General features: G+C 42.6%; 1 protein-coding gene across 1 annotated transcript in view; it reads right to left on the bottom strand.

Annotated features, from left to right (window-relative positions):
* The window catches only part of LOC145408939 (transcription factor AP-2-epsilon-like), a 289,633-nt gene that overhangs the window by 91,584 nt on the left and 181,796 nt on the right, over nt 1-16,253 (bottom strand). Inside the window, exon 5 of the mRNA XM_080279520.1 lies at nt 8,593-8,652. Coding sequence (XP_080135646.1) covers nt 8,593-8,652 — 60 coding nt within the window. The remainder of the gene's footprint in view (nt 1-8,592; nt 8,653-16,253) is intronic.

The raw sequence follows: 16,253 nt of genomic DNA, 5'->3' as shown, positions 1-16,253 counted from the left end.
CCCCCTCCTCTCTCTCTCACCTCAAGTTCCACTCACTCCCCCATCCCTCTCACAACTCTCGCTCCTTTCTCAATCCCTCTCACAACTCTCGCTCCTTTCTCAGTCCCCCTCTCACCTCTCCCTCGCCCTTCTCAGACCTCCCTCTCACCCTACCCCCTGCTCCTCTCTCCCTCTCCACTCACAACGCCACCCCTCTCACAACTCTCGCTTTTCTCTCAATCCCCCTCTCACTCATTCCCCCCCTGCCTTTTTCAGATCCTTCTCACCTTACCCTCCGCCCATCTCTCCCCTCCCACTCCCCCCACCCTCTCACACCTGCGGCCACCCTCGCTAATCAAGACGGTGAATAGGCCATCATAAGGGGACCATTTTTATCACACACCTGGGCACTGGGATCACGGAAAAAAAGAGAGAGAGAAATACGGAAATAAGGAGAGGTGACGGCGGAATAGGCGATAATATTCTGAGATATATTACGCAGAAGGCGAGGGGGACAGAAAAGGAGAAGGGGATATATGGTAACCTATCTGCTCTTAATCCCTTCTATCCGGTAACTTATTATTTTGTTTATTCTTACTAAAACCATACGATTTTTACTAGTATTTAAGAATCTCTCTCTCTCTCTCCTATAAATCAATCCAATTTCTGACGGTGATGTACAGAACCCTTTTTAGCCTGCATGCCACTGTGCAAAAGCGCATCCTGCAGCAAGGTAGAGAGAACAGATATTTTTTGGCATTGTTATACTTTCCACAATATCAAAAGAGAGAGAGAGAGAGAGAGAGAGAGAGAGAGAGAGAGAGAGAGAGAGAGAGAGAGAGAGAGAGAGAGAGAGAGAGAGAGAGGTTGCTAAGGGGGAAAAATGTCTTGAAGAAATAGGCGGAAAAAAGAGTTGAGAGAGAGAGAGAGAGAGAGAGAGAGAGAGAGAGAGAGAGAGAGAGAGAGAGAGAGAGAGAGAGAGAGAGAGGTTGCTACGGGGGAAAAATGTCTTGAAGAAATAGGCGGATAAAAGGGTTGAGAGAGAGAGAGAGAGAGAGAGAGAGAGAGAGATGAACATGGACCAACACGGTAATCCTAAACACACCTGCCCTCACTCTCTTTTCTCTCTCTCTCTCTCTTTCAAACCCCTGTTCTTGTTCTCCTCTCCTTTTCCTCCCAATCTCAAATCTTCTCTGCTCTCTCTCTCTCTCTCTCTCGGATATTCTCTCCAACCCCCTTCCGTCTCTTCTCTTTTCTCACTGTCTTATATCCTCACTTCCCTATCCTCTCCTTCCATACCCTTACCTATATTTCTCCTCTCCTCTTCTTTTCCTCTACTCTCATCCCTCTCAAGCCTCCTCTTCTATTCCCCTCTCCTCTCTTTTTCTCTCCCTCCCTAGTCATCCCTCTTCTCTCCTTTTCTCTTCCTCTGATATCTCTTCTACCTACCAACCCTTCTTTCTTAACTCCTAGCCTCAGACGCCTCTTCTTTCCCTCTACCATCTTCTCTTCTCACTTTCCGCTCCTCTCCTCTCTTCCCTCCACACTTCCTCCCTTTTCTCCTTCCGCTCCTCTTCCTTCTTTCTCTGCCCAGTAACCTCTTTACTCCTCTCCTCCCCCCTCTTCCCTCCCTCCCTCCCTCCAGTAACCCCACTTCTCTTCCTCTCTCCGCCCTTCCCCGTCTATCAAAACCGGGAGTGTGTATCGTTCACAACCAAACGGGATTTAGGGGTTTTCTTCCCCACTCTCCCAGATTCCTGTAGATTTCATATTTTGCCAGCAATGCCAATAAATCAATGCCTGAGGCGCTGCAATACCCGAACCCCGCCTAAGGCCCTGCGTTCAAATTGACTCTTAGGTCTCCCGGGAGTAAGGGCCAAAATCCCCGCAGGGCCACGCCTTGGGGTTGAGGCCCTGGGGGAGTGGGGATCGCGAAATGGCTGGAGGGCCCTCACAGGGGTAATAAAGCGAAGAGGGGACGGCGAGAAGGAGAAGATAAACAGAGGAGGCAGAGCAACACGTGAGGAGGAGAGGGCCCACTGCCTCATATTGCCTCCACACCACCCCGCCTCACCCTCTTGCCCTACGTTTTATTGGAACCCCCCTGGAACGCATAGGAGGCATGTACCGCTTACGTGGCCCAGAAGGAGGGGAAGAGGAAGGGGAAGAGGAAGAGAAGGAGGAAGCGGAAGAAGAGGGGAGAAGCAGAGAAGACAGCAAAAAACAAGAAATACAGTATATGCCATATCAAGATTTGTATTTGTCATTAATAATATTCTAACCTGTCGACTACAAGATACACACACACACACACACCACACACACACACACACACACATATATATATATATATATATATATATATATATATATATACCTGTATATATATATATATATATATATATATATATATATATATATACCTGTATAAATATAAATATATATATATATATATATATATATATATATATATATATATATATATATATAAAACGTTATGTGAATGTAAAAAGAGGACGATGAGGGAAAGGTGTGGGGGGTGGAGAGGAGGAGGTGGATATCGAGGAAAGTGAGAGGAAGGATGGTAGGGAGAGAGGTTAAAGGGTAAGGCAAGGGATAGACCGATCCCGCTGAACTCCTCTGTCATAAAAGTGTTCCAGTTTTATGCATTCCGCTGGGGTGAACCGCCAAATTTTGTGGCCCAAATCACAGTGGTCAAGTGGGTTAAGGCGCTGCACCCTGATGTGGCCGAAAAGTAAGTCTGTGTGGTGGTTGGGGTTTGCAAAATGACACTCAGAGAAGAACGACTGGTCACTATCGTCTTAAAAGTCTGAAATGGGTGGCCTAGCCTCGGGTCCCTATGCTAGCGAAGGGAAATAAAAGACAGGGAGACGAAAGGATGGCAATTAGAGGAGAGGCACATGACAAGGAACAGGCACGTACTCTAGCTCCATCACTTACACGACGCACTTTACAACTTATATCTTGCCAACTTCAAATGATTTTAGTTTAGGCAAGGCTTTAAAAATTGGAGGAGTTAGATACAGCCTTAGTAATTCTTTTTCGCCAGATCCTGCCTGAAGTAAATAAAACTGTCTGGAGGTGGTAGGAGTAAAACATAAAATGTATGTAGAAGAGAAAGGACTTTATTAACTCGGAATAGAATGACTGGTGTGTGTGTGAAATACTGCTTTATTGAAAAAATGAGAGAGAGAGAGAGAGAGAGAGAGAGAGAAAAGAGGGGATGGCTGTACTTGTAAGATGATGACAGGAATGATAGCTGAGGGAGGGGTGACCATCTGACAGGTAATCATCACCATCATCATCATCGGCATCATCATCATCATCCAAGCCTCCTCTCCCACCCTAAGTCGTATCTATAATGAAATAAAAATAAAAAATAAATATGAGTTGACAGTTATGCTTGTGAGATAAGGCCAGGAATCTAAGGGCTGAAATGATGTGTAGATGAGTGTCTGGCTCACTTCTTTTGACATGATAATGATAGTTCGACTTCTCAATCTCTCTCTCTCTCTGGATCCTACTTCACTCCATCTTTAAGTGGTGATGATGATGATGATGATGATGATGATGATTAAGATGTTGCAAAAAATGACTGATTAAGGAATGAAGAAGGAAATGAATGAGGGAAGGAAGGTATGTATGAATGATTGAATGGATGAATGAATATATGAATGAATGAATGAATGAATGAAAGGATGGAAAAAATGAATGAATGAATGAATGAATGAATAAATGAATGAATGAGTGAGTGAATGATTGAATGAAAGGATGGAAAAAATGAATGAATGAATGAATGAATGAATGAATGTATGAATGAATGGAAGAATGAATGAATGGAAGAATACATGAATGAATGAATGAATGGAAGAATACATGAATGAATGAGTGGAAGAATGAATGAATGGAAGAATGAATGAATGAACGAATGAATGGAAGAATAAATGAATGAATGAATGAATGAATGGAAGAATGAATGAATGAATGAATGGAAGAATGAATGAATGAATGAATGGAAGAATGAATGAATGAATGAATGGAAGAATGAATGAATGAATGAATGAATGGAAGAATAAATGAATGAATGAATGAATGAACGGAATGAATGAATGAAAAATGGAAGAATGAATGAATGAATGAATGGAAGAATAAATGAATGAATGAATGAATGAACGGAATGAATGAATGAATGAATGGAAGAATACATGAATGAATGAGTGGAAGAATGAAAGAATGAATGAATGAATGGAAGAATACATGAATGAATGAATGGAAGAATACATGAATGAATGAATGAATGGAAGAATGAATGAATGAATGGAAGAATAAATGAATAAATGAATGGAAGAATGAATGAATGGAAGAATGAATGAATGGAAGAATGAATGAATGATTTAATGAATGAGTGAATAAACTGAAAGAATGAGTGAATGGAAGAATGAATGAATGAATGAATGGAGAATGAATAAAAGAAAGAACGAATGAAATAAATGAATGAAAAAGTGAATAAATGCAGACAACTTTCTTTCCCACGTTCCCTCAACAGATGGAGGAAAGCACTCCCCCCCCCGCTAACCCCTTCAGCACGAGGACGGTTTTCTCTATTCCTGCAGCCTCCAGACGATTTTATTCAGCTTAGGGAAGACGTGAAGGGGTTAGGAAGGAGCTGTTACCCTCTTTAGCATTGTGACGTGTTTATTATTATTATTATTATCATTATCAATGGGTTAACACTCAAAACTTGATGCCATGCACGAAGAAGTGCTACGGAAAGGATGTGGGGCAGTATTAATGTCTTTTAGTGCCAATGGACCTAAAATTATCACCTCTCCATCTTGAATGCTGAGCTGTAGCAGTGGATTAACATTAACTGATGCTAATCACGAAGAAGTGCCATGGAAAGGATGTGGGACCCTAGCATTGTCTTCTTTTGCCACTGGACCACGTGAAAGAAACTACAAAGGGACGAAAATCTGGACCAAGTAAAGGTAAACAGACTAGAGCTAAAAAAAAAATCATCTGGCACTGACAAAGGCAGAGATTAACACCGGAATATGATGCCAGTCACGAAGAAGTGCTATGGAAAGGAAGCTGAGAGGTAGTACTGTCCTTTCCTGTCAGTGGGCTACGTGGAAGGAGCTGCAAAAGGACGAAAATCTGGGACAAGTAAACGTGAACGAACTATAACAATAAAATCATTTGGTATTGACAAGGACAGACATTAACAACAGAATGCGGTGTTAGTCACGAAGAAGTGCTATGGAATGGATGCATAGCGGTTGTGTTGTCCTACTCTGTCACTGAGCTACGTGAAACAAGTTGCAAAATGACGACAATCTGGGCCAAGTAAAGGTGAACGAACTATAGGTGAATAAAATCATCTGTCAGTAGTTAGCATGTAATAAAGATGAAGTGCAGGTCGTCATGTCTATTCTAGTGTACTCGCTGCCATGCCGTACTAACCACAGGCAGGCCAGTGGTGGTGATGGCGGTAGTGCCTCGCAGGACGCGGCACCACCACCACCACACTGCCTCATACACCACGGCACCACAGTTAATTTACATAAACTTGGTACAGATTTTCCTCTTTTTTTTTTTTTTAAGCTGCATTTACGTACTCCAGTGTCAGAATAAGAAACTACTATGGTTTTACACTTTTTTCATACCACTTCTTCGTGACTTGCATCATATGCAAGTAAGATGCTCTTGTTACAGCTCAGTAATGAAGATGGAAGGATGGCAAATTTAGGCCACGTTTAAATGAATATTTATCTTATTACATTTTTGTTATTCTCAGCTTTTTCTTTGCCAGCTCAGAAGACAATTTTCCAACTGGAGGTGTGATACAGACTTCATTACCTCATTCTATACGTTAGGCACTTTCCAAACTGAATATATTTTTTAAAGAAACAGAATTAGAAAAACAAGAAGAAAAAAACTGTGCACCTCACTTTACAACACGAAACTCTAATGACAACCGCAAATAAATACATAGTTTGACTTAATACGAGTTCCTTAGCTTAACCATAATTAGGTTTAACCCGTTCTCTATATTGCTTTTAATTAGAACTACATCCGCCTCCTCCTCTTCCATGGAGAAAAGTCACAAGTTCCCCACTCCCAACTGAGCTAGCTGTGGAAGGAAAATAAAATCACAGTACTGAGAGCTGCCACAACCTTGCCTTTTTTTCTTTTTTAATTCTTGCTGCCTCCAGACGATTTGCTAAGCTTAGGAAGGAACTCTGGTACCGGAGGGCTTACGAGAATTGCTCCTAACCCCGTCACTAAGAAAGGTGAAACTTCAGGTAAATTAAATCGTCTGGTATGAAGAGAATTGGATAAGGACGTCACCGTATCAAAGAACCTCAAAAATCCAAGTGAAGGAGGCAGCAACGAAAGTCCAATTGTCATTTTTAATTTTCTCCCCACTGACTTTCCATAATTAGCCTCGTTAAGTCCACAGCAACTGACACTGATGACTATTAGCCTACAGATCATCGTCATTAGTCTTCTTTCCTTTGGACTCCTTTGGTTAACTTTATAAATCTATGGAGAGAAAGGCAAAAAAAAGGGCCAGGACTTCTGCTGCTGACTGTACCCCACTCACCTTACATAAAAGTGGCTGATAAATATAATGGAAATATTCGTGTTATAAATATTCCCGATCTCTGCTGCATTTCGTAATAATCTTTCGTGTAAAATTTAGCCTCGCAACCACAGCAAACATATTCATGATGAGAAATGAGAGAGTGAATATGATGATGGTGACAATAAGACCTGAAAAGTAAGTGTTTTATGTGAAAGAACTGTACCCATATAATTCAACTTTGCTTTCTGTCAACATGCAACAATCTTGGCCCAACTTGGACCCTCTCCTGTCAAGTTAGGGGCGTAGTCCAGCTTTGCCAAGTTAAACTGAATGGAGTATATACAAGTTTACATATACCGTTACCCACATGCACATGCTTTTCTGGAAACGTGCAACTTTGTCTACGTGGTGTGGAACTCGTATGGGTTGGGGAGAGAGAGAGAGAGAGAGAGAGAGAGAGAGAGAGAGAGAGAGACTGGACAACTTTCTTCCACCACTCGCAGTGCTGCTCTTGTTAATGTTAACTTTTGTGTAAATACTGCTAAGTCTTGTGTAATTACTGCTAACTCTTAAGTAATTACTACTAACTCTTGTGTAAATACTGCTGTGTATATACTGCTAACTCTTGTGTAAATACTGTTGTGTAAGTACAGCTAACTCTTGTGTAAATACTGCTAACTCTTGTGTAATCACCATTAACTCTTGCGATGTGCATAGCTTGTTTAAAGATCATGGATATCACTGTAAATGCTCTGAATGTTTATCTCTATGTTTATCTCCATGGCTGATTCAAACCATGCATTATTCTCACATCTATTTGCATTAGCGATTCACATAAAAATTCTAAGCATTACAGTGACATCAAAGTGTATTAAGCCAGCCATACAAAATACTAGAGTTAGATATTTAGTGTAATTAGGCAAATAACTGACACACGGCAACAGAGGAAGCTGTCCAGTCTCTGTTTACTATAGGATCTCTGTTCTGACGTTTACGGTACGGCACTGTTATGACACAACTCGTTGCAGCACGCTCAAATAATAATAATAATAATAATAATAATAATAATAATAATAAATAAATAAATAAAAGCCGCTGGAAGGCCAACATACGGTGAAATTAACCCTTTTCGCTCTGCATCAAAATTTAACTGATATAAATAAACTGATTCGCAACTGTACAAATAAATGCAAAAGTACGTTCACCTCTCCCGCTTCTACTTCACTGCTGGACTCACTGATATTTCAATGTAACGTAGTGAACTGAGATGCTTATTGTCATTCATCTGTGGGTGATAATATGCACCTTTGTCCACTACGTCTCAATGAAACATATATGAATCAGGTAATGAGAAAGGTGGATGAGAGGAGAATGAATTTTTGACAGCCCGGAACAAGACGCAATTTTGGTAGCTACTTCATCCTTGGTAGTTATTTCATCCAGGGAACCGAGAGATTTATTCAGCAGAGCAAATACCCCTGTTCTCAGAAGGGTTAAGCCTGGCCCTGACCGCCGTATGCCTCCCAGAGATAAACCTGAAGAAGATGAGTTATAACCAGAGCGAGATAGTGTCATGGCAGTATCGTACCGGGAAGCGTTAGACCAGGGTGCGCATTCACAAATAAATTTATAACCAATTCCCTGTCTTAAACGTGATTTATTTTCGCAAGGAGAATAATACAGTTCTTATTCTTCCTGCCAAAACAAATCCTATAATGTTTGCACTTTAACTTGGCCTATATCTGCCATCATTCCATTTTGAATACCGAGCTCTAATATGATGCTACTCACGAAGTGCTATGGAAAAGATGAAGGGCCGTAGCGTTTCTCTACGACTGAATATGTGATAAAGGCAGCAAAAAGGACGAAAATCTAAGCCAAGTCAAGGTGGAAGAACCATAGTTACAACAGGGTACTGGTTGTAAGTTTGTGTAAATTCGGTACCAAACAAGTTCCACACCTCTACAACCTCTACTCTGTACATCCCAGCCTTGGTTACTCACTTCCAGAAATAGGCCGCGCTCTGCGAACTGCTGACTAGCAATCGGTCGTTTGGCCTGGACCTGTTGATGGGTACAGTGGTGTTAAGGTGGCGGGGAGCTGAGCAGGGGGGGAGAGCCAAAGTATATAGGCTGTAGGTATATATACTTTGGGGAGAGACACCCACCCTCGCTCATAGCCACCAGCCTCCTCATCCCTCCCCACAGAGCTCACACACACACAGACAGACTTAGACACACACACACACACACACACACACACACACACACACACACACACACAGCTCATGAGTGGGTAGTGAGGGAGCAGTAATACTCATGAAGTGGAGTCACGTGGAAGGCTGAATGACGAGCAAAACCAGTGGCACCTCATTCAGTTCCTCTCATGACTGTAAGTAATGGTTGCAACAAGTGATATATTTACAGCTTTACGGTGTGACCACTTCAGAGTTTGATACTTGGGTACTGATATTGAAACTGGTTGGCAATGGGATCAAAGACATGAAGTAAACAACACAGCCAATAAATTTAAAGTCTGAGTTTAGTAAGCATGTTCCCTGACACTATTAGTAGTATTAGTTAATCTTAGTGAGTTAATTGCTCTCCCTCATATAAGCCATTGACTGACATGCAGCTGATGATGTGCTGGTTATTCACACTGGCTCAGCTGTTGGGGAAAGCAGAGTGAAGCTAAAAAAAAACAACGAAATATTAAAACAGCTCTTAACTTAAAATAAACATAAGCTTATTAGTAATGAAGGGCGAGCGTTTGGGTGGTGATAGGTCGCTCTCTCACAGACATAGATTTCGTTGCTCCTTTTCCTTAGCGATTTATTTCCATATTAAAGGTATTCTCTTTTAATATTCCATCTTTTCAATATGGACATAGTTTACAGCAATAACGTATGAAAGGATATCAACATTTTTACTATAGTGATTTTATTTACTCATTTATATATATATTTACTGATATATTTTGTTCTCTTTAATAACTTTGACTTAGCTTAGAAATGAATCTTAGGACTGGGAGGGTGAGAATTAATCCTCACAAATCCTTTAATTATTAGGGGATTCTAAGATGAGAGTAATGGTCGGATTTGGATCCAAAATAAGGCACAAAATAAGTGACAAAAATACGTAATCACAATGGGAAATAATTAAGCTCTTAAGGGGAAAAATAACTGCGGATTAAGTGCTGGGAAATGCCATAAACCAAGAGTCCGTATTCTCGTCGGTTAAGGAAGCTTCCTCACACCTTTTCCTTGGAGATTTAGTTTGCTTATTACACTCTGCCCTCTTCTGTGCTACATAAATCCTTGAAATATCGCCATACTTTGCTACATACAAGAGGATTTTAACCACGCACATTAAAAAATAAATAACTAAGGAAAAGGTGTTAACAGGGATATTAATCACTCATATCCATAAAATAAATCGCTAAGGATGAGGTATTACACAAGGATATTAACCAATCATACCTAAAAATAATTGTAAAGGTGTTACAGAAGAGTATTAACTACTCTTATCAAAAAAAAAAAAAAAAAAAAAAAAAAAAAAAGAGGCGTTATAAAATATATTAACCACTCATTCAAAAAATAAATCGCTAAGGAAGAGGTGTTAGGAAGCTTCCTTAACAGACGAGAACACGAACCAAGGAGATACCGGTCCACAGAGAACAATAACAGTGAACACATCTAGCATGCAAACAGGTGGTAAATGAGGGAGGAGGGCGAGGCAGGGCAACACTAGACACCTCACCCTCACTTACCCTCTCTATTCATTAACTACCTTTTGTCCTTCCTCTCTAAGTAATCAGAGTATTTAAAGTAATCAAATTATTTCTCGATTAAGCCTCACGCATGTATTATTATAACTAGGCATGGACAGTGTAGATAAGACCTTATTGATTTACTGATTATTATTATTATTTATTATTATTACTACTCATCAACATCATCATCAAAAAAAATTCCTGTCTAGATTTCGTAGATTCGTACTAATATTTTAACAATTCTCACGAACCTTTCTCGAAATCTACCAACACAACCTACAGCAACGCCTACTGGAACCATCATCATCATCATCATCGAAAATTACATAAAGTACATGCAGGTACAGTCGAATAATGGACAGAGACAGCAGGAGAATACAAATTATGAATCACGTGTGTACAAGAACATTAAAATTTCTATTAAAACATCTGTAATTAACCTCTGTGGATCTACCAGCTCCACCTACATCATTATCCACTGAAATTAAGAAGGCTCGGCTGTCGTCGTCGTCGTCATCATCATCATCATCATCACCACCAACAACATGAAAGTACAACGTTGTTTTCGTCTACCAACTTTACTGCAACAGCCACTGGAACCCAAGACTTGATTGTTACCTCCAAGCACTACAACATCAGCACAACAGCCTTAATATTTCCATCCTTACAATTCGTCCTGAACCTCTGGCGATCCAATTTCCAAGCAACAAACACGGGAACCAAACGACTTCATGTTAAAAAATGTAAGAATATCAACAACACAGAATACATATGCAGGACCCCAGTAAAACCATCTATATTTCCAGTACTAGCCCAGCCTAACACAGCAACCTTAAGAAGCAAAAGGCCTGGCTATGTTATCTTCAGGTATATCAACAACATAATCACTCCTGCCAGACACCACAGACCCTCCTCCTCCTCCTCGACCACCTTACCTCCTAATTCATCCCTTCTCCCCTCTCTTATCTCCAGCCTATACATCATCCACACCATCACCACACCCTCATCCTCTCTCCACCACATCACCACCACACCTCTACCACAACACCACCAAACCTCACCCTCTCTCAACTGCACCTTCATCCTCCCTCTCGACCAACTCACCATTCACTAGTTTCAACCCCATCAGAACCATTAAATTCTAAACCTTCATGAAATTCTGATGGGACTCCTCTCAAGTCCAAAATAAAACCACAAATTACCGTGTCAAAATCCCAGAGGCATCTCAAGAGTCAAAGAAAATAAAATTGCTCTGCCAAAATTACACACGCCCATCGTCTAAAATAATACACCCAGATATCATAAGACAAAAAAACAACAAAACACACACACACACACATACACACACACACTGCTACGTCAGAGCTCCAAACGCTCCTCAAACGACCAATGTCCTCTACCTCGTCCCTTCTCTGCACGTCCTCTTACAACTCTCTCTCTCTTCACTGACCCTGCACAACACGAAGCCCATCCCCAAGTTTCTCTTCTCCCCATGTCCTCACCCCCTCCTAACCTTCCCCCCACCATGTGCTACCCCAACATCCTCTTCTCTTAGGAGTCCCCCGGCCCCTCCCAGGTCTCCCCCCCCCACCTCAAGTCCCCTTATCGAGCCCCCTATATGTTACTACAACGTCCTCTTCCCCCTCCCAACTCCCCTCCCCTCCCCTCCCACCTCCCAAATGTGCTACACCTACGTCCTCTCCCCCCTCCTGCTGGGGTGGGGTGTGGACAGCGACTGGCGGATATAAACACAGTCTTGGTCAGAAAATGTGGGTCACGCACGTGTGCACTGTAATTGCGGACACACACACACACACACACACACACACACACACACACACACACACACACACACACACACACAGTACATTCGAGTGCACTTGTCACTGAAAAAATATACACGTAGAGGAACCAAAAAAATAATAATAAAAAAAGGAGACTTGTTAATTTCTTTTACCACACGTACACCGAACTCGTGTCCGTCCCTTCCGACCTGAGCCATAACATTTCAGGAGGAACAAAGGAAGTAGATTTAAAACACACACTCACACACACACACACACACACACAAAACACTTCCTCTCCCATCACACACATATACGAATTCTCTTTCACCACTTCCCCTCCCATCACACACGCATACGAATTCTCTCTCACCACACACACACACACACACACACACACACACATAGGAATCCCCTCACGTACGCGCACTTCCTCAAGCTCACGGTAAAGGTCAGGACACAGGCTGCACAGAACTAAAGATTCCACTGTTTAACAAAGCAAGTTTTATTACGTCCCTTTACTACGGTGCTTTACTGACCCTCTTCAGATCAATGACGTCTTTATTGACCCTTTTAGACCAATGACGCTTTTTTTTCATTTTATTCTTGCTATCCCCAGACGATTTTATTCAGCTCTAAGGGGGGATTTTTCCTTCAAGAGGGGAGGGAAAAGGAGGGGAGGGGAGGAGATAGTCTAAATAACCTCCCCTTCACTACTTCCCACGCCCTGATGAATAAAATCGTCTGGAGACCCCGCGAATGATGTGAATAACCCGTCCTCGCGTTGAAGGGGCTACGTTGTTACCGCCACGCGATTTTCCTCAGCTTAACCCCTGCAGTATCATCACGTCCTGTTGGCTAGTGCTTTTGCCTCCCCTAGACGATTTCTTTCAGTTCAGGAGTAGAAGTTAAAGGCTATATTAGATTCCTCCATTTTAAATCGTCTATCCTAAGGTATATACCGCAATTGTAATCGTCTGGTTGTAAGAAGAATGAAATATGTAAATCGTCTGAAGGTAAGAATAAAATACGGGCCATGGGACTGACAAGGGGTTGAGGAGATGTAATCGTGGTGTTAATGAAGCCTACAGCAAACCCATTCACTACGACGACGCCATTATTACTGCAACCTAGCCACCACAAGACGATTTCACCCAACCTAAAAATCGTCTCAGATGGTGAACGACAACCCCTTCAAACTGAGGACGTACATCTTTTCAAAGATTTCTAGCTTAGGTGTCTAATTTTATTCTAGTCATTTTCAATGTGCTATATATAACCCCACCAGCTCCAAAGCCTCTCCACAGCTGAATAAAATTATCTATCTATCTATCTATCCATCTATCTCTACCTACCTATCTACTTTATCCATTTATCTATCTCTACCTACCTATTTCTCTATCTATCGATTTATCTATCTCTACCTACCTATCTACTTTACCCATTTATCTATCTCTACCTATCTATTTATCTATCTATCTGTCTATTTATCTATCTCTACCTACCTATCTACTTTACGCATTTATCTATCTCTACCTATCTATTTATCTATCTCTACCTACCTATCGACTTATCTATCTATCTATTTATTTATCTACAATTCTATTTATCTATCTCTCGCACATATTCCCGACAAGACGTTATAAAACTATCTCCACAAGTTAAGCCTTGTAGTCTTTTTATTACCGAAATTATATTAATGAGACAGAGACCAATAACGATACGATTTTCATAGGGAAAGGTAAAGCTCCTTAGCACCTCTTCCTTAGCGATTTCTTTAACATATTGCACCTTAATATTGTCTTAATTATCTTTCTGCGGTAGACAAAGACTGCATTAATATCGATAGGGAAAATGTTAATACTGTAAGCCAAACGAGGAAAATAAGTAGGTTAGCAGCATGTGTTGAGGAGCCTCCCAAGCCCACCAAATACTGTACGCCAAGTGAGGAAAATAAATAGGTTAGGAGCATGTGTTAAGGAGCCTCCCAAGCCCACCAAATACTGTACGCCAAGTGAGGAAAATAAATAGGTTAGGGGAATGTGTTGAGGAGCCTCCCAAGCCCACCAAATACTGTACGCCAAGTGAGGAAAATAAATAGGTTAGAAGCATGTGTTAAGGAGCCTCCCAAGCCCAGCAGAGCGCGGCCCTTAAGTGTCGACGAACTGCACGCGAGAAAGTGGCCTGGGGGAAGTACTTATAGCGCCGTAAGTAGCCGAAGAGGGAGGAGGAGGGGTGGATGGGGGGAGAGGGGGGGAGGAATAAGGAAGGGGGAGGTGGAAAGGAAGGGAGGAATAAAGGAGGGGAGAAGAAGGAAAGGAGAAAGGAAGGAAGGGGGAAAAGAAGGGGAGAGCAAGGGAAAGGAGTGGAGGATGGATGGAAGAGGGGAAGGAGGGGAAGGGAGGGATGGAAGGAAGAAGGGAAGAGGAGGAGGAGGGGGAAGGTAAGGGAGAGGGAGTGGAAGGGGTACGGAAAGGGAAATGGAAGGGGTAAGGGAGAGGAGGTGGAGGGGAGAAAGGAAGGGGAGAGGAAGTGTAAGGTTGAAGGGAAGGGGAAAGGAAGTGTAAAGATGAAGGGAAGGGGAGAGAAAGGGGGAAATGAGAAGTGTAGAGGGAAGAGGAGAGGAAAGGCTATGGAAGAGGAGGGAAGAGGGCAAGGGAAGGGGAGAAGAAGGGGAGAAGGGAGAGGGGAAAGGAAGGGGAGAAAGGAGAGGGGAAGGGAAGAGAAGAAGAGGGAGCGAAAGGGAAGGGGAGAAGGGAGAGGGGAAGGGAAGGGGAGAAGGAAGAGGGGAAGGGAAGGGGAGAAGGGAGAGGGGAAGGGAAGGGGAGAAGGAAGAGGGGAAGGGAAGGGGAGAAGGGAGAGGGGAAGGGAAGGGGAGAAGGGAGAGGGGAAGGGAAGAGGAGAAGAGGGAGGGGAAGCACTAGATTTAAGCGCCACTTTCCCCACTGACCACCGACGCACGCGCGAGGTTGAGGGGGGGGAGGTGAAATGAGTGGGAAGTAAGTGGGTCTAAGAAAAAGTGGACAGGGAAGGAGAAAGGGGAGAAAGATGTGGGGATGGTGTGGAAGGGGAGGGAGTGATTGAAAGGGAGAGGGGAGACAGGAATGAGAAAGGTAGAGTGAGGGGAGAGGGAGGTAAAATGATGGAAAAGGAAGTGAGTGTGGATGAAAGTGGAGGGGTGGAGAGGGAAGTGGAGAGGGATGATTGGAATGAGAGAGGGGAGAGTGGTAAGTGGAAAAATGTAAAGTAAAAGAGAGAGGGGAAACAGGAATGAAAGGGAAGTGAGGAGGGCGAGAGTAAGGAAGTGAAGTGAGAAAGATGAATTGATAGAGAGAGAGAGATGGGAGGGGAGAAGGTGAAATGAGGGGAAGTGGGTCTGGAAAAAAGGTGGAGAAAGGAAAAGGGAGTGAAAAGGGGACAAAGATGAAGGGAATGAATGGAGAGGGAAGTGAAGGACTGAAGATGAGACGGAATGAAGAAGAACGGGGTGAGGGACGTGGCAGCACGGGGAGGAAGGGAATACGTGGGTCTTGTGAAATGTTGTGAAGGGAAAAAGAAAAGGAAAATAATGAAGAACCAAGAAGACTTATAATTAATTCGACCACATGAAAGGCATTAAGTCAATTATTTTTGCTAAGACTCAAATTTCCCCTAGAAGACAATATGCAACCATCAATGTTACATCCAGATCCCGACATAAACACCTCGGTGATCGGGAACAAGGGGGAAGCAAACTTGGTCCAACAGACTGGCCGGCTTGAGAACAGAACTACAGGGAGGAGGAAGAATGAGTGGGGGGAGTATTAGGAGGGAAGGAGGGTGACGTGAGAGGGAGAGAGAAGGGGTCTAGAGAGAAGAGAGAGAAAAGAGAAATGGAGAGGGGATATGGGAATGAAAGGGAAGGGTGAGGTGAAGGAAGGAAGAAGAGTTGAAGGAAGGGAAGAGAGGTGAAGGGAGGAGAAGTGAAGGAAGGGAGAAGAGGTGAAGGATGGGAGGAGAGGTGAAGGAAGGGAGGAGAGATGAAGGAAGGGAGGAGAGATAAATGAAGGGAGGAGAGGCGAAGGAAGGGAGAAGAGGTGAAGGAAAGGAGGAGAGGTGAAAGAAAGGAG

The sequence above is a fragment of the Coenobita brevimanus genome, chromosome 79 (assembly GCF_032717465.1).
Source record: "Coenobita brevimanus isolate Jiangsu-jjx chromosome 79, ASM3271746v2, whole genome shotgun sequence".
Classification (NCBI taxonomy): Eukaryota; Metazoa; Arthropoda; class Malacostraca; order Decapoda; family Coenobitidae; genus Coenobita; species Coenobita brevimanus.
Note: the sequence above shows the minus strand (reverse complement) of the source record. Positions and strands in the feature narration are given on the sequence as shown.